Source organism: Phalacrocorax carbo, chromosome 4 (genome assembly GCF_963921805.1).
Source record: "Phalacrocorax carbo chromosome 4, bPhaCar2.1, whole genome shotgun sequence".
Classification (NCBI taxonomy): domain Eukaryota; kingdom Metazoa; phylum Chordata; class Aves; order Suliformes; family Phalacrocoracidae; genus Phalacrocorax; species Phalacrocorax carbo.
In genome coordinates this window covers 58,144,674-58,171,650 of record NC_087516.1, presented here as the reverse complement: position 1 = coordinate 58,171,650, position 26,977 = coordinate 58,144,674, and the positions used below count along the sequence as shown (strand labels likewise).

General features: G+C 49.9%; 1 protein-coding gene across 9 annotated transcripts in view; it reads left to right on the top strand.

Annotated features, from left to right (window-relative positions):
• Positions 1-13,408: 13,408 nt before the first annotated feature.
• Positions 13,409-26,977, top strand: part of LEF1 (lymphoid enhancer binding factor 1) — a 71,774-nt gene continuing 58,205 nt past the window's right edge. For 3 of the 9 annotated variants that reach the window (XM_064450075.1, XM_064450076.1, XM_064450077.1), the window contains exons 1-3: positions 14,055-14,504; positions 15,385-15,448; positions 16,950-17,083. In XM_064450075.1, coding sequence (XP_064306145.1) covers positions 14,295-14,504; positions 15,385-15,448; positions 16,950-17,083 — 408 coding nt within the window. In that variant the 5' untranslated portion in view covers positions 14,055-14,294. Of the gene's footprint in view, positions 13,704-13,791; positions 13,891-14,054; positions 14,505-15,384; positions 15,449-16,949; positions 17,084-26,977 lie in introns of those variants that run through there. The other 6 variants (XM_064450078.1, XM_064450079.1, XM_064450074.1 and 3 more) reach the window with 5 other exon arrangements.

The following is a 26,977-nucleotide window of genomic DNA, read 5'->3' as shown; positions in this document are numbered from 1 at the left end:
AAAATGACTTTTTGGAAATTCTCTTAGCCTCGTCAGCATGATCGATTCTTGTCTGCTTACTACTGCACCAGTAAGCGCAGAGTTGGCGTTAGGATTTGGGGTTGAATCAGTGAAAGGATTCTGGTGACAATAGCAGCATTCACAAGCTCTGTAAACATGGCATGGTTTATTTAATTCAGCAAACACTTAGCTTTGGCGGCAGAGAAAGGCAAAGCAATGTAGACAGAAATATTAAGGTAGAAGTGCAGAGAAAAAAAATTCTCCTGGCTAGACCACGTCTAGATTCAAAGGAAAATTGATGGGGGGAGAAAGGGAGTGGGATTTTTTTTTTTTTTGTTCCTGGGTTGTTTTTTTCTGAAACAGAGTCCTGTTCTTGTGCTGCAAGTGGCAGAAACACGAGGTGAGGATCATTAGTGATGAAGGCTCTGCGGCTGACAGATTACAGGACAGATTCAGCTCAGTCTCTTTAAATTTGCTTCTCTGCAAACTGAAGCACTCTCTTATTTTTCTCATTGGAGACATCATCTAAAAGGATCAATAAAGGGGAGAGAAGCGAGTTCAGCTTTCTGAGAAACAGAGACACAGCACTGAAAAGATGCTCAAAAAGGGACTAAAAAGTACTTGACTCTTGAATAGGTTAGTATTTTAAAAATTGGACTGTATAGGTGAAAGATGAAAAACCGTTCCAGTAGAATAGGCAACAACACTTTAAAATGGAAGTTTACAAACAAGAGCCCCTTTGTATAGTGGCACAGTTTCGTTTGGGGTTTGGAGGGTGTTTTGTTTCTTTCTGGCTCCAAATTGCCTTAAAAGAAACTAAAAATAAATTTGGCTCCAAAATCTTGCTGAAAACATATTTTTAGGTTAAAACACACAAGGAAGCACATGAACAGGATGGGATGGGATGTTTGACCAACTGCCATGTCAAATGATTTCAGAATTTGGTTATAATAGAGAAGTGGGTCAGATCCTCCTGTATGTCAAGGAAGCACCAAAACAGCCCCAAAACTTACGCTGCTCAATAACATCCAGGTACAATTATTGAGTGTCCCTCACACCTCCACATGACATCTTATTGTCAGGTGTCTTACTTCTTTTCTCCAAATGGCTTGCAGCTTTTCTGCTTGCGCTACTCCATAACCATCATAGCTGGCAGAGGTGCTTGGACCAGATGCTGTGAAATTTGAAGGAAGAAGGGCTCCGGGATACAGCATTTACTATGAGGCTCATTCAGCTTTATGGAGAGCTCTCGCCACCCTTCCCAGGACAGCATCAGCAAAGTCTCTTCACACACTGCAAAGAATATATATCTAGGCTGCAGCCAGCAGAGGTGGGTTTCTGAGAGAGGAGTTGGGCTTGCAGAATTGAGTGAACAGTTTTGTGTTCTTCTAATAGTTTCATTTGGTTTAGGCATTTAAAGCCTTACAAACTTAGAGAGGCCTCCTTATAGTTTTTGTGTAAATAAAATAAATCAGTGTTCCTGCAAAATTCCTGCCGATAAAACCTCTCCATTACATTGGTGTGTCTGAATGGCCTGACCTACTCACCATTACTGAACAGATGGTGGACTGTTTACAGAAACCCTCCTAGGTAAAGTAAGTAGTTAGTGGTATAGCCCAGCACAACAGCTTGTTTTCATACACAGTAACTTGCACAGAAGAAAGCCTTTCATTGGAAAGGAAAAGTATAGCTAACAAACTAGTCCAGCTAGGTGTACGTGCATTGCCCCACAGCTACGTGAACTAAACTCAGACAGGGAGAGGACGTAACAACAAATAAAAAACTCCGGTTCAGGGCCTCACGCCTTTCCCAAGGAGAAGGCTGAAAACTTCCCCTCAGGACAACCCCTCCCAGTCTCCCAGCTTGGCCATCTAGTTGAAATAAATACATTTTCTATCCTCAAAACCAAAATTGTACCACATGCTGTTATGCTGTATGGCCAAAGTGAGTGCTGTTGCTCTGAGAGGCCCCCACCGGCCTGCCACCGCTCTCCACATGAGCTAATCAAAGAGTGCAAGCAGCACTTATGAATTAAAATACAACATACATTTAGTATTTGTGACTATCATGGAGCTGCAGTGTTACAATTGCCAAGAAAAAGGCCTGCCAAATAGGCTTCACCTGAGCAAAGAATGGGGAAGAGCAAGGTTTCTCCTGTGGCAAGGCAGGAAGTTGTGCTGCCAAACCAGCAGAAGGAGGTCTAGTCTGGACCCTTCCGGGTCTGCTTGCCTGGGCAACTGCCTTGGCCACAGACATGTTCACATCGATGCTGCTCAGCCTACTTATATATGCTAGTTGTATATATACATGTATATGCACATGCACATACAGGTGCATATTCAGACTCTAATTGGGATTGGAGTCCTGTTGTGTTCCTCACAGAGGATACCATGGGCCTGCTCCAAGAGGCAAGTCTCTGAAACCACAAGCAAGGATTAATTTTAAGTAACTGCTGCCAGGACTGCTGAAAGTATGTGCCTGAAAACTCTTTCATTGTCCCTTGTGCTGGAATCCAAGAGATTAGGCATGAGCAACTTGGCCTCGTTCAAATGACTTCTTACAGGACCCTAAGCCCAGCAGCACCATGGCGGCTCTGGCAATCGCTCCCTCAACTTCTGCGAAGAGTTCGTGTTTTCTCCCCTTTACCAAAGACCAACTGACATTAAATCCTTCTATGTCCTGGTCAATGCTGTTTTCTTTGTTCGCTTCATGTCTCAGTCTTCTAAAACTGGGACCAAGAGACAGGAAGTGACCTTGAGGCAATTTTCAGTCTGTTGCACAGACAAAAGGCAAAAGGCAAAAGGCAAAAGGGCCTGTGCCCCTGGGACATCCAGCGCAGGTGGAAAAAACTCCCCAGAGGACAACTGTGAAGGCTAGGTCACATCTTGTGGCGAGACCTAGGGCTGCTGTAAGCCTCTAACAAGCTATGCTTTCAGAGCTGACCACCTAGCAAGCTCTTCCAGCCTTGGGATGGCCAGGGAGCAGCCATTTTCAAGGATTTCCCCCGTCTTTCATCCATCTCCTTCCACACTGCTCAGTTTAGCCACCAGTTGCGCCTCAGCCTTCCCACCTGCAGGAAAGCTGCTGCCTCCTTTCAGAGAGCCGAACTCTTCTCCCCTGCCCAGCTAATGACATGGCTCCCCCGTTGCCTGCCCACCAGCCTCTCGTGCTCCTCTCGTGCACCTCTGCCAAGCACACTGCCATGCTGTGTTCTCTCTGTCCTCAACCAGCCTGGCCCATCTTTCCTTGAAACCGCTTCCAACAATCCTGTCAGGGCACAGCCATTTTCTTCCTGGGCCTGATGGTAGCTCATGGTTCTCTCCAGGACCCTCCAGCCACATAGCAATCTCAAAGGAAGCTGAGCACCTGAGTCAAGCCTAAGCTGTGCTTCTTCCGCACCACCCAAGGATGGCTGACATTTAGGCTCCTGGCAGAACAAAAAAGCTAGAGAAGTTAAACGTTAACTATTGCATGCTTACTAAATTATGTTATATTATATTAATCTCTCCATTACCATAGCGATGGATTTCAGAATCAGCACGAAAGTTGCTGCTGCTGCTGTTTCCTTCTCCTGGGTATTTGTGCTTTTGACGGGAGTAAGGCACAAAGGATCCCTGCTCACATGACGGACAATAGCCACCGCAGGCAGAGGCCCTTAGCCTGGGCTGAGGGTGCTCACTGGGGGCTCTTGCATTTATGCAGAGCCCCACTGAACCGACATGCAGGCGTTGGCCCAAGCACGATAGTTACAGGCTTTGCTCCACACCAAGTTATATTTAATGCAGGGGCCTAAATTACACAGCAGATGAGGAGAGCTCCCTTTGAAAAGGCTTACGAGGTGCCACCTGTTTCCCAGGTCAGAGTCAGGACTTTTGAAAGCACATATGTTTACAAGATCCAGATCAACTGAACAAAGTAACATTAATAGGACCCCCTCCCCTTCTGGGCCGTTGGGCACAAGGCAGCTGCCCTGATGCATGGCTTGAAATTAGCAGCAGCTCCCAGGGGATGTTGCAGGCTTCCCCAGCTGCGGGGAGAGTTCATAGGGAGGATGAGCAGCAATAGCAAGGGAGACGAAAAGTGTAACTGAGGGAACAGGGAGCTTCTGAGGTGAGAAGAGGCTGAGGGATAATTCATTTCCCAGATGAGGATAATTCAAATACGTTCAAAGATATGAGCTTCTTCCAAACCAGAAGCTCCTCTGGAACAGAGACCTCCTAACTCGGAGAGCATCCCATGTGCAACAGAGGCTGCACAAGCACCTCCACAACCCACAGAGGGGGAGCAGATGGGGGGACCTTCCTGCCTGAATAAGGCCTTCATTCGGACCCACAACATCAAATCCACCAGCACAGGTCAGGGTGCAGATGAAATAAAACCACGTCATTGCAATGCTGTGCAAGAGCTTGCATAAAACAATTGACCTGAACACCCCCAAAAGTTGCTCTGCACCCTTCCTCTGGGTCTGCCTCTGCAGCCTGCCTCAGCTGTTTTTCAAAACACCATAGCAGTTCTTAAAGTGCCACCATTTTAATGTCTACCTACAAAACCTCCTGATGTGTAGGGTTTAGTGAACCACAAACTACCTTAAAAATGCAACATGAAATTAAAGAATTCACTGTTCATAGCTCCAAGTAGGGAACCGAGTAATTAATATATAGCTTAATCTACAGCTTCTGCTATCCTTACACAGCTCTAGCGCTTTGGCCTGCAGCTCCTTTGCTTTAATTGCACTCGCTAAAGATAGCACTGTTCTAATGCAAAATAATCTGGTGAATCCTACGCCTGTATCAGGGCTAAATGCAGGGTGCGTAACAGGAAAGGAAGAGAGCTCAGCAAAACAAGCTGTTTGCTTGCATTCAAGGGAAAACAGAAAGGTTTACTGAAGGTCAAATATATCACAAATTAAATTAAATCACATTAAAAGCTAAATTTTCTAATTATCGAATATTATTTTTGTTACATTGAACGTTTCATGGATGATCTTTTGTTAACATACAATGTTGAGCCACAGCCTGTCTGCATGCCAGGGATATCCTTTTTAAAGAAATATAAATACCATGCAACACTTCTGATCTTTCTCATATCAAGATTTTTTTTTTTATGAGACAATATTTAGATGCTTCATGGCCAGCAAACATAAATAAATGCTATAAAAAGTAGTCTTGGCTGTGAGAGAGGTCTGAAAGACTGAATTCCTCGAAGGACAAATAAACCAGGGGAAGTTTTATTTCATTATCAACATAGTAGAGGCATACACACATCGGCTGGTATTAATCTTGGCTATAGCTTGAGGCCAGTGACTGCCGGCATGCTGCAAATTCAAATTCTAAAGAAAAAAAAAAGTGATCCTCTTGACTGATATATTAAATCTCACTTTAAGTTAGATCGGATTGCAGACATCTGACTTTTCTGTCACAGCACATGTTTGGGTTGGTTTCTGCAGTTTTTGGTTTCCCACTCTGCACTCCTCTGCTGTGTGACCTTCGTGTGCCTGGAAGGACTGCCAGCAACTAAAGGTTCAGGGAGGACTTTTTAAGATGGAGGTTGTATCTGACCAGTCATGTTTCATAGCCAAAATGAATTTGCCTAATCCTTTTCTGAATCCATTCATTCTTTTGGCCTCATAACATCTTATAGGAAGGAGCTTCATGATTTAATTACACATTGCATAAAACGGTACTGAAATTAGTAGAAGTTATACTTTCTTTTAGCTAAGAAGAGTATTATGAGCTGGAGTCCCTTGTTTGTTTGAGAAGCCTTGCTGGGTGGGCAAGAAGAGTCAGTTCAGCTGCTGGGGTTCCACCCAGATATGCAAGTTTTGCACGGCTTTCTGTGGAGATACGCAAGCCAGGAGAAGGCTGATCAGTCATGGTGTAAATGGCCGACATGGTAGCTGAGCAACAACAGCCATCATCTGGACCGTGTCTGGATTCAACCTGGCTGGTCTTAGCAGGTCCCACTCTCCCATTAGCCTTCTCCAGCAGGGTAGAAACCATGCTCCTCATTAGGCAGGGCTTATTCCCAGGAGGGTTGAGCACCCACAGATCTGGCTGAACTCAGCAGGAAATGCAAGTGGTCCAAGAGACTCAGGCTAGCACCTCATGGGCAATTTTGTGAGGGTAAGCACGACCATTCACTTACTGTTCTTCATGCTGTCCTTATTGTCATCCCCCTCTTTTTCAGTCAGGATCTCATCTCTATGTCCCTGCTCCAGCACAATTATGAGTCAATTTGACCCAGAATTTGACCCAAACCTCCTCGTGTGTAGTGTTCACCCTCCTTTGACATCCCAGCCACACCTGCAGGAATTTTGCTCACATCCCTTTGCTTCCCTCAGCCTTAGAGAGCCTCCCTGAAATTCTGAATTGCAAGCCAAAACTGCCCATTTTCCCAGGAGGTGGACACAGTAGCCCATGAGACCCAGGCAAAGGAGAATGGAGCTAAAGGTGAAGGGGCCAGCTGCAACTTGGACTGATCTCGCTCTTCGTCAAAAGGTGAGCCCTACCTGCTGTCCCCATACGCCACACCTGCCTTCCAGACACGATGAAGACACATATTTTTGGATCATTACCAGACCCAAAACTGTGAGGCTCTGATGCTGAGATGACAAAGCTCTGAACGATACCCCAGACTCTTGCAAACTCCTAATTGTCTTCTTCTGGCACTTCCTTAGCAAACACCACTGCCTTTGACTGGCATTCAGCTGTTACTGTTTAATACCTCTGTCGGGCAAATTAATGGCGGTTACTTCCCTAGGAAGTAAGAGATGATACTTTAAAATAAGACCCACCTCCAAATAACTTCCTCAGCAAGAAGGAAAATTCACCACCTCATTACTTGCTTCAAATGCTTCTCCTGGGGGAGTGCCGCACGTTTCTCCGAGCGCAGCGAGATCCCTGGTACAGCCCGGCTGCTGTTCCCCCTCCCCATCCAGCTGCGTATGGGCGATGGACTTGGTCAGACAGAGGTCAGAGAATTGAAAAAAAAAGTAAACAGGAGTCATGCACTGGGAGCACGCATTCATTGCATTGCTGAACTGTCTTACTAACCCGGGAGAAGCCTCCCACACTCCCATGCCGTTAGTGCACAGCTGCCGCTGGAAAGTTGCCCACGGAGCCTCCCTCCCCTCCCACCTCTTTCAAAGGACCTTGTCTGGAGCTACCCAGCTTCTGTCGGCAATATTTGTCAGGACACAGAGGACTACTGTCACTTAAAAACAAGCGAGGGATTACAAGATGCTTTGATTTTGTTGGGAGCACAGAATGGGAACGGTGGCCTTTTCAAAAGCGAGGAGGAAACGCTGGTGCACAGTCAGCTTTGCATGTTCGTTATATATTTGGCAGAATATATCAATTGGTTTATGCTGAATTCCAAAACAGGCCTAGCTATAGCCATGCCAAGGGAAGGATGACTTCTCCACCAAGCACCTCATGTACTTCTGAGGCTACAGATACCAATTTTGCACTGTACAAGCAAGTACCAATAGAAATAAATATTTTCAGCGTATGGCTTCCAACAACGTGTGCACAAAACCCCTGGCAAAAGCCCCTCCATACCTTTCCCTGGTGCGTGCAAGAAGTCGCAGCGTGAGGCACGCACCGGCAGTTCTGAGTGCAAAGCTAGAGGAGCAGAAGCAGGACTCGGTTGGAGGAGCCTTTGAAAACCTGCCCACAGACACTGCCCCCGGGTGTGGCATCCTGGCTTTCGGGGATGGAGAAAATCTCATCCGTTCAGGGCCACATATAGCATTTATTTATTCAGGAGCAGAACTTCCCCCTCTAAGAAAGTAGGAAATGTTGACGTAAATGGGCAAAACTGCTACTCTGCAATTAAAACACACTTCTTCAGCCAGAATCTCTCATAAATGTAGGGTCCAACAAAACTACTAAAGTTTGAATTTTCAAAGGCCCCCTCGGGGATCTAGTACTCTACTCCCTTTGAACATCTCTTCGGTCCTTTCCAGAATCCCAGCCTAAAAATCCCTGCTGGGGGGCAGCACATTACTGTGCTCTTTTCAGATCTTACCTTTAATACAACATTAACCTCACATTTTGCATTCTCCCATGCATGGCTTTCTGGGTTTGGTTCAGACTCTGAGTCCTGCCTCCCCCTTTTATCCACACGCTGCGGATTATCTGATCTGATGAGTCATCAGAAATAATCCTGCAGTGGCACTGCTCGATGTAAGGGTTAGTTCGCAAGCTACTTCATGTCACCATTTATTTGAATAAACCATGACACTTCCCCTGTATTTCATCTCGTGCTTAAAGAACGAAGAAGAAAGCAGCTCCTGAACTGCTAACTATTTTAATCGCAAAATAAGATAACTTAACATATTCGTGAGATCTGAGCCACCAATGCCTTCTTCTAAACAAAAGCTCTTACAGCAAAAATGCGCTGGTGAGATTTGCCCACTAAAATCTCATAAAGCCCATGTTGTCGCAAGGGCTAAGGAAACCTAGCTCTTTAAATAGAGTAATTCTGGGCTAAGAACATTAATGGCATCCCAGAACTGGAAATCTGGATGTGTAAATTAAAAAGCAAAAAGCACATATACACTCTTAATATCCTAATACCTATTACATGTGATCTCTTTCAAAGTAGCTTTAAATGAAAAGTGCAGTTACTCTTTGATATAGCTGCTAGAAACACAGCCAGGATGCCCTTTGTTATAATTTTAAAAAATGAGCCCGCGTTTCATAAAGACTCATAATAACTGAGTTTTCAAAACCAGCACATATTATTCCCTTTCTGTTTTTTCCTCCATTCAAAGCATGAATCTGCAGGATATACAGAGCTGCTCCCTTCACTCGGCAGCATCCTCTTGACTTCACCCAACCGCGGACCATCAGAAAGAAACCCTTCTAGCCACCATGATGCGCGCAGTGAGAAATCTTCCCCACACCACCCCCGCCTAAGTCCCCCCTGAGGCAGCCGGGGACTGGCATCACTGCTTCATCATCCAGGACCTCGCAGCCCCAGCAGTGCCTGGAGACCACAGCAGGCAACCCACGCCGATGAGCAGCTGGATGTGGGTCATGGGGCTGTAGGCCACAGCGTCTGCAACCCAAACCTGGCCCCAGATCCAAAGCCACACCAGCTATCTGGACCCTGCATTAGTAAAAGTGCTGAAAATGGACTGCACTGCCAAAGGGACCGTCTGCCTGGTACAGCACAAGAGTGAGGGCGCTTTGGGTTTTGCCCAAAACCCATCCAGATCTGTTATTTACAGAGAGCCTCTTACACAGTACATCACATTTATTCTCAGAGGGTGAAAAAGAGGCTTAGAAGTATTATCCTTGTTTTAGAGGCAAGGAACAGGTCTGTATTTCTGAATACATTCATGCATCCTGAGGCAGCCCGGGGCTGGCTCCCCGGCGGTGCTGTGCAGCAGCGGCGCGCGTGGGAGACCGCAGCGATAATGCTGCAGAGCCCAGGGCTAATCGTCGCATCCCTGCTCTGGCCCTGCTCACCCCATGTCCTGACAGAGGAGGATTTATTTACTTCAGAAGGAATTTGGGAATTCAGCCTATAAATTCAACTGGCACATAAATCACAGATGTTATCTAAATATGGTGGCATACGCAGAACCAGGGAACACGCGTAATTCCATCACGTTGCCTTGAAAAGGCACTGTAAAAGCTTGATTTGAGAGATTTTGAAATCCGACAACCTTTTTTGTGCTTTGCAGTCCTGAGGGAGCAGCGGGAGCCCAGAGGTGGGTGGCCGTCCCTGCGGGCCCAGGGTGGGCAGGCTGTGCAGGGCAGTGGTGGGGCCCCCCGGGGCTCCCCTCCTGCACCCCAGCTCTGCCACCCATGCACCTCGCAGCTCATAAAGGAGTTGTGCTGTGCCTCAGCAGTGGGGTGTACGCCCGTCCCGTCGGGGAGCCACAGGGCACAGCGTGGGCTGCTGCAAAGGGAGTTCGCCCCGCAGTGCACTCACCCCTCGGAGGGGCCAACCTTGACATTCCCACCGCCACCCCCCTCCCGGCGGAGAAAAAGCCGCGGAGGGTTTGCCTGGAAAGCCTCCCTCCATGCTGGGACCGGCCTCTTGGGCCCGGGGGGAAGGGGGCTTTTTGCCGTTTGCTCGTTTGTCGCTCACCATAAAGGACTTTCCCCCGCGGGGCCGCGCAGCCCCGGCCGGGTCGGGCGCGGGGACGCGCCGTCGGGCGGCACTTCTAGGCGGAGCCCGCTTGGCTCCACAGCCCGGTGGTTTTAAACAAAAGGGTTGTTTTTTTGGTTTGGTTTTTGATTTTGTTTTTTATTATTATTTTCTTCTCAGAAAATAACTGCAACCCTCTCTGCAGGCATATATTTTGTTTTTCCTCCCGGAGAAAACTAGCCCCTTCCCGCCTGTTCCCCCCCGCCCCCATGTGCGCAGCGCTCCCCCTCTCCCCCGTGCCTCCGGGCTGGCACGCGTCCAGGCCGGAGGATTTTTTTTTTTTTTGTAGCATTTTTTTTTGTTTTAATTTTATTTCCACTGCACATTTCGGCTCCAGCTCCCCAAACTCTTTGATCTCCCCCGCTGTCTCCTTACCCGGAAGAAAACCCTTGCCCGCTCAGCTGGGAGCTCGGCGCACACGTGGGCGCCCTGGCGCGCCTCCATGCTCCTGCCAAATTTAGTCACACAAAGGGCCCGGGGGGGGCTGCCGGGGGGGGATGAAAGGGGCCGCCGGCGGGACATCAAAGGCGCCGCCGCCCCGCCCCGCTCCCGCCCTCCCCTATATAGGGGGCGCCGGCGGCGGACGCCGCTTCGCACGCCAGGGTGTCCCGGGTGTCCGTGGCCACCCCCCCCCCCCCGGCTTATTGCGCCCCGGGGTTGGGGGGGGGGGGTCGTCCTTGGGACGCATGTTCCCCCCTCTCCTCTGTCAGCCCACCCTGGGAGGCTGCGGGCGTCGTCCCGCTGCTCCGACGGCTGGTGCTCGGCCCGCCCCGGGGCCGACGGCGGGGTTCCCCTTCCCTGTTCGCCCCCCGCGCCCCGGGATGGGCAAGCCAGGCTGGCCGTCGGGGGGTGCTCGAAGCGCGGTCCCCCTCAACCCTGAAATGCAAACAAAAAAAAAAAAAAAAAAGAAGAAAATGAAAAAAAACCCCACAAAAAACTCTAAAACGCCAAAACCCGCTCAAACGACCAAAAAAAAAAAAAAGCTAAACTGCAAAACCGTCCAAAGCGAAAAAAAACCAACCCAAAAACCGAAAACGCGCAAATACAACACGATGCTCAAATGAAAATAATAATAAAAAACAAACCCAAACAACAGAAAAAAACAACCCCAAAACATATAAAGCGCAAAAAGAAACCCTGTGAAAGTACTAAGCAGCCGGTGCGGGGCCAGGCGGGCGGCGGCTGGCAGCGGTCACGGCGGCGGGCGCGCTCCCGGCGGCGCGGTCCCGCCGGGGGCGGGAGGGGGGTACCGCGGGGCGCCCCCCCCTACCCCGGGCCTTGCCCCCCACCCCCGGCTGTGCCCCGCTCCCCAGCCCCACGAACTGCGAGTAGAGCGACAGCTTTGTGTTGTCTCCAGTCAAATCTGGCGTTGGAGCTGAGGTTTCCTGAGTTTATCCTCTTGTCATAAATCATTACGGTCTCCACCTCCTCCCCCCCCGCCCCGCCGCCCCCACCCCGGCCCTTTTCTGCCTTCAAAATCCTTCCACCAAAAAACCGACCCGGGAAAAACTCCAGCCCACATGAAGGGGGAGAGCCCGGGACGGCGGAGGGGCGGGGGGAGGCTGCTTTTCCAGAGGGGACCCGGTAATGAAGCAGCCGGGTGGCCGCGCTGCCGGCCCCTCCGGCGGGGACCCCCGCCCGCTCCTGCTCCTGCTCCCGCTCCCGCTCCCGGGCCGGGCCGCCCCGTCGGGGGCGGGGGGAGCCGTCTGCAACGCTCTGGCCCTCGCCGTAGGGCTTGCTTTTCCGAAAGGCACCGCCCGGTGCCCCTTCCCCCGGCCCGGTGCCCGATGCCCGCCGAGCGCCGGGAAGGGGATGAGGGGCGGGAGGGATGCGGCGGCACCTCCGCGCACAAACCATCCCCGAGTCGCCGTTTTCCAAACAAACCGCTTCCCAACCGCCTCTCTCCAGCCGCCCTCGGGAGCGAGGGGGCTCCCCGCCATCCCGGCAGCGCTGCACAATTAAGCCCCTTCCCAGGGTTTACATGTCTAAATTTCTTTCTTTCTCGATCATTTATTTTACGCACTTGCTCGACTTGACAAGTCCATCCCTCGTTTCCCGCTACCTGCTCCCTTTCTCGGGGTTTGGCGGGTCTCATTTCTCAGCTGGATTTTAATTACTCGTTCGTGGGCAACGCTGCGGAGACCCCCGAGGGGCGGTGCGGGCAGCCGGGCTCAGCCCACCCGTGTCCCCGGCGGCAGTGCCGCCGCGCCGGCCGCTCCTCGCACCGCGCCGCGCCCGGCATCTGCTGAAAACGGATTGAGCATCCACATGTTCCCGTTTCTCCGTCTCTCGGCGCTTGAAGGTTTAGCAGCCTCGCGGGGCATGTGCAAAGCGCGAACCGCACTTTTCCGATGCCAAAATCACGGGAAGTTGTTTCCTGCAAAATCTGCGCCCACCGCGTTCGCAAAAATAAAAGGAGTTGCGGATCCTGACGGTTCCCAAAGGCAGCGCCTGCTTTTGTTTGGATGATTTTTATTTATTTAATTATTTATTTTAAAATACACTCGTGCCCTGCACCGGGGCGATGCCGTGTCACCCGGGAGCTAACGGGGCAGCCCGACCGCGGAAGGAACAAGACGGGGCGACGGGGGAATCTCTGGCTCCGTTTACCGCTCTGAAACCGGGGCGAGCTCGCCCCGGCTGCTTTTCTCCCCGTGGCCCGGGGGCTACTAGGCATTCCTGCCGGGAACTTGCGGGATTTCATGGCCATGCGTTAATTCTGCCCTTCGTCCGAAGCCGGCCCGCGTAGCGGCCGCGCAAATCCTCGCAGCCTCCCCCCGCTCCCCTTCCCCGAGCAGCGCCATGTGGCCGCAGCCGCCCCGCCGCACCCCTCCAGCCCCCCAAAAGGGAAATCTCAACAAAGCAGCCCGAAAAACGCCGGTCTGCCTGCCCGGGGGTGCGGCGAGTGCCTGTGCCCCCCTCGGCGGGCTCCCGGCTGGGGAGGGAAGCGGCAGTGCCCCGGCGCAGCCCCCCCACCCCCCCGCTCCGACCTCCGCACCCGCTGCTCGGCGCAGCTTGAGCAAAGTTTGCCCGGGGCAGCCCCGCACCCGCTCCCCACCAAGCCGCCGGCCCACCGCCGCCCCCCCGGCCCCGGGCGCGGTGTCAGTCACGGCGGCGGCTCCTTTCATCCCCGCCGCCCCCGCCCCGCCCCGACGGCGGAGGGAGGGCGGCGGGGCGGGCGGCAGCGATGCTGAAGTTGCCGCCGCCGCCGCCGCGCCCCGCGCCCCACCGCCGCCCCCCGTGGGGAGCCGCGCCCGCCGGCTGCGGCAGGCGGCCCGGGCCCGGCGCGGAGCGCGGAGCGGAGGCGGCCGGGGGCGTGGAGGCGCCGCGCCGGCAACTTTTTTCCTTGCCCGCGGGCGCGGAGGGAAGCGGGGGGGCGCCTCCCTGCCCGCTCCCTCCCCCCTTCCCCCCTCCCTCCCTCCCTCCCTCCCTCCCTCCCTCCCTCCCTCCCGGGGCCGTTTCTTCCTCGCCCCCCGCCCCCCGCCGAGCCGAGCCCAGCCGTGCCCGAAGCCGCGGGCGAAGCGGCGGACAAAGGCCCGGTGGGTGCGCGCCGCCGCGGGCAGCGCCGTCCCCGTCCCCTGGGGCGCCCCCTCCCCCTGCCCGCCCTCTCCCCCCACCCCCCCACCCCCAGCTATTTTAACTCGGGCCCGCCCGGGTGGCGGCAACTTCACTCGAAGGCGAAACTCGGGCGGGCTCCGCTCCCCTCCGCGTCCCCTCACCCCCAGGGTGAGCCCGGGCCCGGGGGTGTGTGTGTGTGTGGATGGAGGGGGACGGGGCTCCTGGGGGGCGGTCCCGGCGCGGTCGCTGGGGGCGGGCGGGACACAAGCGGGTGTATTTCGACTTATTCCGGCCGTGCGGGGCGGCGGGGCGAGGCTCCCCGCGGGGCCGGTGCCGTGAGGGAGCGGGGGTACCTCGGCCCCGAGGAGGCGGGCGGGCGGGGGTCTCCGGCTGCCGAGAGCAACCCCGAGGACTTGACGGGATTTTTCCCTTCTTCTCTCCTCCTCCCTCCTCCTCCTCCTCTCTCCTCCTCCTCCTCCCTCCTCCTCCTCCTCCCCCCGCTGCTCCTCCCGCTCCCGCTCCCCTTCCCGCGGCGGGCCGGCGGCCGCAGCAGACGCCGCGCTGCCGTGAGGATGCCGCAGCTGCCGGGGGCCGGGGGCGGCGGGGGGGACCCGGAGCTCTGCGCCACCGACGAGATGATCCCCTTCAAGGACGAGGGGGACCCCCAGAAGGAGAAGATCTTCGCCGAGATCAGCCACCCCGAGGAGGAGGGCGACCTGGCCGACATCAAGTCCTCCCTCGTCAACGAGTCCGAGATCGCCCCCGGCGCCAACGGGCACGAGGTGCGCGGCCGCGGGGGCTGCGCGGGGCTGCGCGGAGCGGAGCGGCCGCGGGGGCGCGCCGTCCGGAGGGGAGGGAGGGAGCTTCGGGAAGGCACCGGGGAACCCCCTGTTTTCCAAATTTCCCCTAAAAAAAAAAACAACAACCTTCCCACGCCTTTCCAGAGGGGTGGCAGGCAGAGCCGGGCGGGCTCCGCGCCCCTCCGCACCCGGGGGTGGGCTGGGGGGGGCGGCCCCTTCCGCGCTTCGGCCCGGGACGAGAAAGTTCCCGCGAGTCCCCCGACGGTGCGGTGGCATTAGACCTCAAGCAGCCATGACATTTCCTCGGTGAAATCGGCGGGGTCGGAGCATTAGCCGTAAACTCTTTAAGGGATTTGCAGAAAACTGTTTGGGAAGAAATTCCCGACGCTAAAGCAACTTCAGGGCGAGCGGAGGTCCGGCTTCTTTTTTTTTTATTTATTTGATTTTAAAAATTTTCTTTCCTTTTTTTTCCTTCCCCCCCCCCCCCCCCCAAAGATCTGGTAATAAGGGCAACCTGATTTTCATTATTATTTTTGATATCTTTTTACCAAGTGTGTTTTGACCGCCGAAGCTCCATATATTTTCCAGAAATAAGCCCCTTCAGTTAAATGTAGGACGCTTCGCTGGAAACACTTCACAAAGCCCCATAGTTATCAACGTTGTCATAAAACAATCGTTTACACGAACGTTTCTGGTACGGTTGCCTTCCAAGCGATTTAAGAGGGAAAAGAAGGATGTTCATCTCTTGCCCTAACTTTTTTCTTTCTGCAAGAAGCTGTAGTGCTGTGATCGATAAATGAGCATCCATACAATGACTTTTCTTCTTTTTCTTCTTTTCTGATGGTGGATTCCCTGTGGTCAGGTTTCCAGGCAGGCTCAAGCACAGGATTCCTACCATGATAAAGGCAGAGAGCACCCCGAGGAAGGTGAGAAGCGCACGGTCACGTCTTGTGATATTGTCCTTCTTAGTCCCCCCATGACCCTCCGCATGGTCCTCAGACTGGAGCTTGGTTTCTGTTGGGAAACATAAATTTAATACCTTTCAGGGAAGGGGATGCCAGGGTGCTTTCAAAGCGTATTTTAAAAGGAGGTGAATATGCAGCCCGTTTATCTTGAGTGATCGAATGGTATTTCAGTTGTTTAGAAACTGATAAGTAGGCCAAATGGATCTTTGCTGAAGAAAAAACTATTTTTAGGTTATCAGCTTAAACACATCTATCTCTCCACTCATACAGTGCAGCTGAGTTGTGTGCGTTCAGAAACTCTGTGCTTTTTTCCTCATGCCCAAAGTCTGTTGCTTAAATCTCCTCTTCCAAATCTAAGCATGATCAGAGCTCTTGCTTTTTTTCATGTACCAACTGGTTAATTTTGATTGAGGAGGACAGAGGAAATAACAGAGTTCGCTGAATATCACTTCGGAAGCTGGACACGCGTACAAAGAATGTGTGCTGTGAAGGATGGAAGATTGTGTTTAAAATGAAATGCTTATCATCACGACCTAAACCAGATCATAAATTCCATATGAAGGCAGACACAGTTCAGTCCTGGTGCTTTCTGGGACTCTGTGGTGATCTTTCTCCAAATTGGTCATTAAACAGCCTAAAAGCAGTAATGTCCATGCTTGTAGCAGTTTGGCAGTTGAGGGGAAGGAGATCAGCTCTGTATAGTTTTCTTTTCAGCCTTGCATCCTCATAAAACCTCACCCTCGAGTAGTATCATTGTCAACAATCATGTAAGTGGGGGACCTGTACACCCCGCTTTGCAGGACCTGGACCCAAAGTCTTTAATTTTCCTGCAAAATAGCCTCCCTCGCTTGGCTTCCCTCTTGACTGTAGTGCCAGGTGTGTTCAACAGCCCCCTGCCCGGCCCCCAAAATCGTTAGGGTCTCCTTCCAAGCCAGCCCCTGCCCTCTAATTGTTGCCGGTGAGCACGGCCCAAATGAATTGTTCACTGCACACAGTGGCTCAGCGAGAGAAGGAAATGATTATATCTAGTTATCACTGCCCTGTTCCTCCCTTTCCTAACAATGATGTTGGAAACCCGTACTGGCAATACTTCTGAATCCACAAATCCTAGAGGGATGTATAAAATGGGGGAAAACCGCTACTTGAGAAATGTGATGTCATTGCTGATGTTTCTGCCTTGATTTGAAGAGGGGCTGGCAAAACAAATTGGGTACTCTGAGGTTATTCTGTATTTTAAGCATAAACTCTTCAGAGAGAGTACTTGCTCCTTTAAGAATTAACTCTTCTTAAAAAATGTTATTACAAATTGCTGCGGACCACTTTCTGTCAGAGGTAGTTTCTATGAGCAAGGAAATGTTTGCATGCAGAACATTTTTATGAATGCACAGTACCTGTTTAAGTGCTCTAACTTATGAGAAATCGTATGTGGGGAATAATGCAATCATTGTTTCCTCTTCCATAGGAAAGCATCCAGACAGTGGCTTATACAGCAAGGGACCATCATACTCTGGTTATTCTGGGTATATCATGATGCCAAATATGAATAACGACCCGTACATGCCTAATGGATCTCTGTCGCCACCCATCCCCAGAACAGTGAGTTATCTCTTCCAAAGACTGGTTTTGGCGAGCTGGGTTTCCTCCTGTTTGGTCTGCAGCGCGTGTTCATGCCGGGGTTTTTTGGGTAGCTTCAGTTACAGTGAAGATCGCGCTTCTGCTGTTCAGAGCCTCCGTCCAGTGGAATTTGAGAGCTCTTAGAGGTGTTGGTCGTGATTGCGGTGGAAAAGCTGAGATTAACGTCTGCGGTGTCTTGATGTCCTTTGAACAGGGCTGGGAGCTTTGGGAGGGGGGAACCCTGCTTGATGACTGTAGGATAATATATGGTGGAATGATGTAAATGCTGCCTTTGTAGTGACTGGGACAGATGTGAATTTTCTGGCTTTAACTCTTCGTTTGTTGAGGAAAATCGAGGGCTGGAAGCAGAGCTGCTAAAGTTACTTGTCAGTAAGATGAAAAGATTTGATTTTTTTTTTTCCCTTCAGACACGGCATTGCTCTTTGCTGGTTGATGTTTATTTCTGCCATCAGTTGCTCTGCGTGGAGGCTTTATGTGTCTGGCAGTACTGCTTTGAAACATACTCTGTATCTTTAGCCACAAATTGTGAAATGGTCGTTTAGGAATTAATGTCAACCGTGACGCAATAGTTACAGCTTTCCTTTACGTTGTGGTGGGCACTGATTCTTCCAGGTTGGTCCCTCTGATTCCATTGCTGTAGATGCACGTTTGATGGATTTTAATGTACTTTTAATTATGGATAGTCAATTCCCAATTATTTTTATAAACCTCTTGGTATGTGTATAGAGCGATGGGGAGGCAATGTTAAAATGAGCTGTGGCAATTATATTAGTAGAACCAGAGTGGAGCAGGAAACAAATTTGCTTGTAGGTATCCTGCTGAAAAAATGCCGCTGCAGTTGTGTGTGCTGTGATATGAGAAGTTGGATGCTCTTATTTCCCTGTGATTAAGCAGTTTTCCGTCTTACTGGCTCTTAGATTTTTACTTGGCTGCCTCTGTCAAACAACTAGCATTGTTTTGCTCTCCGACATTCTTGATTTTTCTTCAGGGTTATGGCTTTTGACTTCAAAACCAAAAAAGAGGCGGCCTAATCTATGTTGGTAATTTGACAGTAGCAAAGCTGTCATTAATAAAATATTAAATTAGTGGATGTTCGGATTCGGGATGACAGGGCGGTTCAGCACTGGGCAACACACGGATTTGGCCTTTTTATATGCCACCATTTGCATTAGAAAGATGCAAAACTTCATGCAATATGTTGCTTTCTATAACTGTTTTTAAAAAGGACCTTGTTTGTGTATAAATTACAGTTCAGAGACCTTCAGCCATTTAAGGTGAAGCATGATGACCATGGTCTCTTGATATTTGTTGTTGTAAATGCTGCTCTACAGAAAATTTCAGTTTGGATGTACTGTGGGAAAAAGGATGCAGATTCTCGAGAGGGTGCCGAGACTCAGACCTGCCCCTTTGAGGAGCGGGAAACTTTAGACCTTTTTTTTACCCCCTCTTTCCCACGTTACCTTTCCCAAGAAAGTCCCTAGTGCTGATGCAAGGCTTTGAACAACAAAATCCAGTGTAATTATTCACTGAGGATTTTCTTCCGTGTATGTGTGCCGTGGGGCTGCCGCTCGCTACTGATCTGGCATCGACGCCCCCAGAATATCGGCTTCGTGCAGAGGCTGTCAGGTACTTGAGGAACCATCCTACGTGGGTACCTTGGAGGGGAGGAAGGGGGGAAGCGCATCTGCTTTCTAATTGCAAAGCTGCCTACTGAACATCTGAGGGGCTAATTTAGTTCAGTGTTGCTCTTGCATGTTAGAGCAGCACCGCTATTTCAGTAAAATAGTGCTGTTGCAGGGCTGCAATGTTGACATAAGCCTGGAGTTCTTTCAGTTTAACCACAAGGCTACACGCTTGAGTTATTAAACAATTTTTTTGTTTAATTGAACTATAATCTTTGTTACTCTCCTAGCTGACAGCTGGGTTTTAATGCGTGCGAGATCAAAACGCTGCATCCAGGAGATGACATGCTTGCTCGCTTCATGGCTAACCACAGCCCCAGCACCGAGCGCTGCTGCCTGTTCACCTTTGTGGGGTCCCAACGGCCACCCCGCAGGTTTGCTCTTGCTCCCCTTTTCGGGGATGTGCCGGGGCTGGGGGGTCAAGGAGCAGCCGAGATCAGCAGGCTCTGGAGGTGGAGGTCTCCCCTGGGGTGTTATTCCCCAGCCATTTGTGCTTGGAGCAGCCCTGCAGTGTGTACCTGCGCCCTGCCATTTGCATGACAAAGCCGCTTCTTGTTGATGCATCTGTTGCCTGGAGGTGTTAGGCAGGATTAAAAAGCCGCCCTGGGGCGCTGATACTTTTTTCGGCCCTGAGCAAACCCTTGGAAGGACTTGGCTGCCTCCAAACCGCCCCGGGGATGCACCCCTGGGGGAAGGCTGGGACCATCTCTGGTGGCCTCGGCTCACAATGCCAGTGCAGAGAGAGCAAAGCTTTCTTGGAATGGGAAAAAAGTTACTTTCACCAACATATGTGGGGAAAAAAAATGCCTTTTTTTAAAAAAGGCAAATGCTTTACATTCTAGCTCTGTAAAATTGGAAATACAAATCTGTAGTCAGACACAACATGTCTAATAAGCCTCAAAAGATAAAAACTGTAGTGTAATTTCAATGCAGCTTTTGGAGGGGAGAGGGTGTACAAGAAGGATTTAAAATTTTCCTAAATCTGTTTTTGTTAGTGTGGTCTCCTCATCCTTTTTTTTTTTTTAAATTCTTTTACTTTTTTATCTTTTTATTTTACTGGCAACTGATTTGCCTTTTAAAAGTTGGATTTGTAGGAGCAGGAGAGTGTTAATTATAAGTTTGGGTACAACCCTCGCGCTGCAGTACGTATTATTATCAGATAGCTGGGTAAGTGAAAAAGCAAAGCAGTTGGTTTGGGTGACTGCAGAATTGGCATGTGATGGTACGAAAACCACACTAACACCTGGTGAATGTGCATCCTGTGTGCTTGAGATATCTTTTGGTGGTTTCTCAGCATCATGGGGGTACCGAAGATGGGAGACGGAGACAGCTGTTTGTTTTCTAACATGTGTGGGTTTTTTCTTACTTTTTCGTTAACAAGACTAGTTTTGGGGTTACAAACCTTTCTCGTCTGTGTGGTGGGAACAAGGGGACAAAGGAGGTGACTGAAGAATAATTTCTCTGTCTTAAATTCATGCAGAAAATAATTTTGTCTCTGTTCCTCCCTCTTTCCCAGTGAATTAAACTTTCTGTGGGAAAATAGAGGATTTCTGCAATCTCCCTTTTGTCTGTCCTTATCTGTTCTTGGGGTCTGGGTTTATTTTTTTGCGGCTAAACTGTCTCTTTGTAGCAGCTGGAGGTGTTAAACAGGTTGGAGGATACAATCTATAAACACCTTACAGTGGCTTGCAAAACACAGCATATCCATTTGAAAACAACGAGGAATTCTCCTAAGAGAGTTTGAACACCAGGAACAATGTTTATAGGAAGGTCCCCTGTACCCTGCCCAAGTTCTGGATGTTCCATGCGTGCTTCTGCATGGCAAGGGGTATGGAGATAGCTCCTGCCTTGAACAGCTAATGTCCCAGGAGAAATTGTGCGGATAATATGGACAGGAGGAAGGATGAAGGTAGAAATAGCAAGAATGAGTGGTTACAAGGCCTCGGTAAGAGGGGTTTATTTTTCTAGCTGCATCTTGCTGTCCCTGTGAAAGCAGACTGGTTCACTTGCTTGAGGGGAATTTTTGAGACCCCGAAGGGAACGTACATGAGCGTTAGAGCTAGCATATCCAGCTGCAGAAGGACATGAACCTGATTTTTCATAATATTGTCTTTTCCTGAGAGTCAGCTTCTGCTGAATGTGCAATTGTAGGCACTTGCTGGGAGCTGTGGTCAGCTGAAAGCTCCCGGGCCCCATATGAAATGGGCTTTGTAGCACTGATGCTGGGGCTCAGCTCCTGGCTCCTGCATCACCCATCAGAAAGCTTTGCACTAATTCCTGAGCTGGTGTCAGTGCAGGACGCTCTGAGGGCTGTAGGCAGCTGTGGTCCTGCCGCACTTCTCTTTCCTTCCTCTGCAACCCCGGACCCGTGCCTGAGCAAATGGATTGCATGGGCAGCCGGAGCTGCTCACCCAGCACCGAAGCTCTGCCGCTTCACCCTGCGCGGCGCTCGTCTTCTCAATGAAGTGAATGATGCCGATTAGCTCCTTAAATAACTTTGAAATCAGGTGCAGAGGAGCACAAAGCTTTCTGACTCTATGGAAGCAGAACTTGCTGGGGTTTATTTGTGTTCACACGGGGAGGAATTTTGGCACTATTTGCTAAGGGGCTCGGTGAGTCGTTCCAAATGCCAGCACTGGGGGAGAAGAGGAGTCTGCTCAGTGCTAATAGAGGGACCTCGCTGCCACAAACGTGTCTGTCAGCTGCTCTGACTCAAGCATCACAGCTGGTCAGTCTAAGATACAAGCCAGCTCTCCTTGAAACACAAACGCAAGCCATGAATGGTCGTGGGCCGAGTTTGTGTGGTGCTTTCTTCTTCCCCTTAGTGAAGTGAATTCTCTGTTTGGAAAAGGGGGCAGAAGAATTTATTGCAGTGCCTCTAGGTTGGCATTTGTCCGAAGCTTGATCTGGTTGTTTGTGTTAAGATGGCATGATCCAGGCAGAGTCTTATGTACCTATGTCCACCATGAGCGTGGTCTTTGGGCACATACTAGTGAAGAAAACAACCCTTCTGCTTTTGCTGCCTTCTCCTTGTCAGGGTGATGCAATTAGCAAATCTATCTAATTGTGAATGGGCAAGGGGGAAAGAAAACATTCTCCTGACCTCTCAGTCCAGAGGCAGCAATTGCGTGTGTCTGGCTTCAAAGGAGACGCAATCAAAAAGCCCACCCGTTACAAATCATCTGAGTTGGAGCTTTTGTATATCAAGATGTGTGTATGCTTATGTCCTAAATCTCGTTTTTCCTATATATCTAGGAGCTAATTCAATATCAACTGTAAAAGGTGGGGCTGCTGCTTTCATTTTAAGGTGGTGTAAAAGCAGAATGTCATTTCTGTTGTTTCGGTGCTGTGCCACCTCTTCTTCAACTTAATCCCAGTCCAGAAGAAAATGTTAAAAAGAATAGCTTGTTATGGGCTGTGAGTACCAGGGAGGATACAGCTCAAGAAGAAAGCCTGAAGCTCCACAGGTTCAGGCATCAAAAGAGGAAAAGACTCTCTACGGATACTTGCAGCACTGCATGGCTGCAGGCATCAAAATGCCTGGGTACCGCAGGCCTGGCTCCTCCTGAGTACTTAACTTCTGTTTATAGTCAGGGAAAACTCCTGATACGTGAAGGAAATAACCCACACAAAAGCATTTTACTGCTGCTGTAATATTTCTAAAGTCCCATTAGAGGCCTGTGCTTTTTTTGCTAGTAGTGAAACACTGTCTGTGTCTCAGAAGATGACACACATGCAAGAGTCTGCTTTAATACAGACGCTGAACATGTTGCAGCCCGAGGTCTGTGCGTCATGTGGCCCGCTGTGATCTCCTGTGTTGCTCTCATATGGACAGACACTGATCCAGCATGTGGCCGGTCCAAGGGAAAAGCTGCCGCGAGCGGGTGGTTTGTGAGTCCTCGACCTGGCGGAGGCAGGGCATCCTCCCCACTGCTGCAGGACAGCCATGTGCCACGATGCTCCAGTTGTGCATAAATCACTCCTGTTTACACCAAACTGCCCACGTCCTGGCTAGCAGGCAGTTATTGCTAAGCTACTTCTGGCCGTAAGGCTCATCTGGCCGTCAGGTTTGGTCCCCTCTTGCAGGATGCTGGGGGGAAGGTGGTGCAGCTGCTTGGCGTGCTGCTCCTGCCCGGGCAGTTGGGGATTAGTGCCTCTGTCACTCCGGCCCTTCATAAGCATTAGATTCACTTAAGAAAATTGCATTCAGAATAACTTAACCTAGCAACCCGATGGCTTCTATTTTGAGACTTGGATCTTGTGGATATGTTTATTTAGTTTGGGTTTCCCACTTCAAAGGAATCTGTCCTCTCAGCAAGAAAGTGATTGAGCACTTAAATAAAAATGTATTCATTGAATCTTTGGGATTGAGCTAAAAGTGCAGTAGGGAGTTAACATGTGCGCCAACTGTGCTAATTGGTCAGGGATTGCCTGTTCTCCTAAAGGGGAAGAAAAGTGGTCCGAACAGCCTGAGGAGAAGTGGCATGCTTTCCTCAGCCTCTGGTGGTGGTGTTGCTCGCCGATGCTTCAAGTTGAGATGAAGGACATAGAATATCTTCGCCTGTGATCTTCAAAGACACCAAATCCCTTGTGTAGAAAAGCATTTTCATGGAGTTGAAAGGTCGACTTGACGTTTGTTTATTTTCTTTAAGTGGATGTGGGTATAGGTGAAGTTGAAGCATAAAATCAATAGGATGAGCTTAGTCAGCACAAATTACAAGTGTGAAGTTACGAGGCTTTGATTGAATATTTATAAAATGGGCAGTTTAACTTAAAAAGTAAGCGTACTGTTGTCACCAGCTGTAACGCATAAACCAGAGAATTGCTTTGGTTAGGAGTTATTAGGCAAGCCAGAGAGCAGTTAATTCCCAAAAGCGTCTGTCTATCCAAGCGCTTGCAGTACTCTAGCCCTGTACTTCAAACAGCGCCGCGCAAGTCAGTGGGCAGGTCTGGTTTCCCCAGGCTGGTGCCAGGGGGAGAAGTCCCTTGGGAGCCTGTGATTCCATGCACGTGTTTGCCATGAAGTACCATCTGAAAATGCTGGTGCTTCGAATGAGCAGGGGTGCATGTGTGTGTGCTCGTGGTGCAAGGGTGCTCTAGTAATGCTGCTTTGGCAAAGAACAGAAGAAATCTATTTGCTAGACCTTTTTTTTTAAAAATTCCTCCTTGCTTTCTGAGTAGGGAAGCTTTAAAGTTGATTGAAGCAGGCTGCTGCTGCATGTCCAGCGCAGTGCCAGGCACTGCACATAATCAACAGCCCTGCTCTAAGAAGCCTGTAACTGTGGCTCATGGGAGCTGCAACAAACCCCATGGTGTCAGCATGGGGAGTGAGATTTCACAGAAATGAAAGGCATGATGCTGAAATCCCATTGATGCTGATGGCACTTCAGCTCCCCCCTTAGCTGACTTGGAACAGAGGTCTGGATGGGGATGCAGACATTATCCAGAAAAAAAAAAAAGATGTCTGGAAATGGTCTGATTCATCATGTACATCCAAAAAACAGGGAAAGGGAACATGGGGCTTTTGTTGGGCAGTTCAGTTGGCTCAGAGGTGGAGAGTGATAAGCTTGCTATCCCTGGTGGCTCTGTGTTTCTGGGTTGGGGTCTTAGTGACACCAGCTTCTCAGGGGCAGCACGCTGTCTCAGTAACTGGTCACTTAGCTATGCTATAAGGCTCTATTTCTTCAATTTTCTGCCTCTTTTTATATTTCAGAACTGCCTTAGAGATTTATCTTTGTGACCGTCTGTTGTCTGTCCACAGTTTTGGCGTATCTTCTTGCCTTGATCTTTCTTCGTCCCTCCCAAATCTTGCGTTGGCAAGCTTTGTATAGCATAAAAAAAGTACAATACGGAGGTGATGATTAAAGGTGTCAACGCTTGTCCAATGCAGGCCGCGCCTGGGGAGAAGGCCTTTTCCCTGCTGCTGTGCTAAAATGCAGATAAACTGTGTCCAGCGATGCAAATGTGTTTACTTTGTTAAAGTGCCACAATCCAGCAATTAGTTTAGGGTCTCTAGTTTCTGAAGTTTGGTTGGTGCTGTATCAGGTTTAGGAAGTTGCAGTTCCAAGCGGTAACTGTGGTTTGGTTGCGCCCTATCCTCCCACCCCCGGTCCTATACTTCCTTCATTGCAGTTTCATATAACTCCCCACATACATACCCCCACGGTGAGGAAGGTTCCTGCCACTGACGTGTGCTACGTCCCACGCAGCCATGCCGCAAAATGGTGCTGCAGTGCGTCTTCCCACCACATGGCTTTCCGAATTCATTTTCATGTAGTGGCTTCCTTCTCACAACTATGCCCTCTCCTCAGTTCAGGGCTTGTGGCAGCTTGTTTCATCGTGTGGTGCTCCTTGCAGCCTGATAGGCGGCGTTTCTGTTTCTTAAACCAAAGAAACACTTGTTAAAGAAAAGTTGAGGTGGAGCGGGACAATAGCTGGGCTTGACACAGTGCAGGGACCCCTCTGGATCGGGGGAGACCCTGATTTCTCTCCTCAATATCTGCATATGAATTAGCCCCTGCTAAGAGTAAGAATTGTCCCTAGGTTCACATACAGTCCCTCCTCTCACAAATATAAATGCACATGCAGATTCAGCCTCTTGAGGAGCTTTTGGGAGCGAGCAGGTGGGTGATGGTCAGGTGTAGGAGCCTGGGGTGGTGGGGCAGGCTGCAGTGTGCCCGCATCCCCTCCAGGCTGCTGGGGGTCGGCACCGAAAGGAAAAGCGAGCTCACTGAGCTTGCGCTGGGAGAGCAGTTGAGGATATTGAAGAAATAAGCTGGATATTGGTCGTACTAAAATACATTTTGAAAAACATAAGCAATTAAAATAATTCATCCTATAGAACACCCCCTAAAGCTTTTCGTTTTGCTGCCCTCCAGCAGTAGCATGCTGGGTTGTGTTTGTGTCTGTGCTTTACTGCCCTATTTCCTCCTGCACACAACTGAAATTCAGCTTAAAAAAAGTTTGAACTGAGCATGTTGGATTTGAAAAATTTGTTACTCAAACCCCCTCTCTTTCACACATTATTTCATTGCTTAAATACCCCTGGTACAGGAAGAAAAGGAAACTGCTGGATTTAAAAGGAAAAAACCACAAAATTTTAAAAAGCTTAGCTCTTAAATGTGTGGATTCTTCTGGTTTTGTTGGACTTTTTTCCCTCTCTTAGTTATTTTGAGGATATTTTAAGATAATCGTGCAGAGATCCTGTTTGAGATGTAAATCTTCAGAAGGAAAACTCAGAACAGGAGAAACACACAAAAAAGCTGATTTATTAGGCAACTCCCCAGACAGTTTGACAACACTATTGCAAACACATTTTTTTTTTAAACTGGCAACTACTAAGCTTCTTATCGGAGTGACCTGTAAAAGATGACTTCATACTTTGTAATAAGGAAATAGTAAGAGACTCTTGGAGAGCTGGTCAAAATGCTGTTTTGCTTGAAACTTTTTAAATTCAAGGGCCCTTCTAAAACAACTTGTGTAAAAAGCTTTCCCCCTTCCTTTGAAACTTTAAATTCTTCCTTTTTTTCCTTTTTCTTTCCAGCAATATGTGTGTAAATGAGAATATTACAGGCTAATGGTGCAGAACAATAAATATTCAGTTGGGAAATGTGGTTTCATCAAAGCCAGTTCAGAAACCCCTGTGTTTGGGGCAGAGGCAGGCTTCTTAGGAGAAGGAGATTTCAGAGGGGGGTTTGTGGAGCTTGTCTTCCAGCTCTGACTCCAGGACTGCACGTAAATATGCTCTGCTGGTTAAACAGTTGTGTTCGCTGCTCAAGAAATACCCTCCTCCATTAAATGACTCTTTCTGGCTAGCGTCTTCTGGACAAAGCATTTCTTCAGGTTCAGTCGGCAGAAGAGCCTGCTGCGTGGGTCTCGCGTTTCTCTTCTGGAGGCAGCGTTTCACAGCCTGGGAGCCTGTAGCTCACAAGTCAGCCGTGGGCTGACATTGGCCGGTAATGCGTTACCTGCATCCCCTCTACTCTGCTGGGCTCCGTGGGTTCTCCCAGGAGGGGACGCCTGGTTAAGACAGTGACTGAGATTTGAGCCTAGGGGGTTAAGCCAGGACTGGGAGAGCTGCCTATAGTAGTGCAAGTGCCGCTGGTAGGTTGTAGCTGTTTCGGGGGTGGAGCAAAAGTTTGTGCCTGTGCAATTAAGCATGAAATAGGTAAAT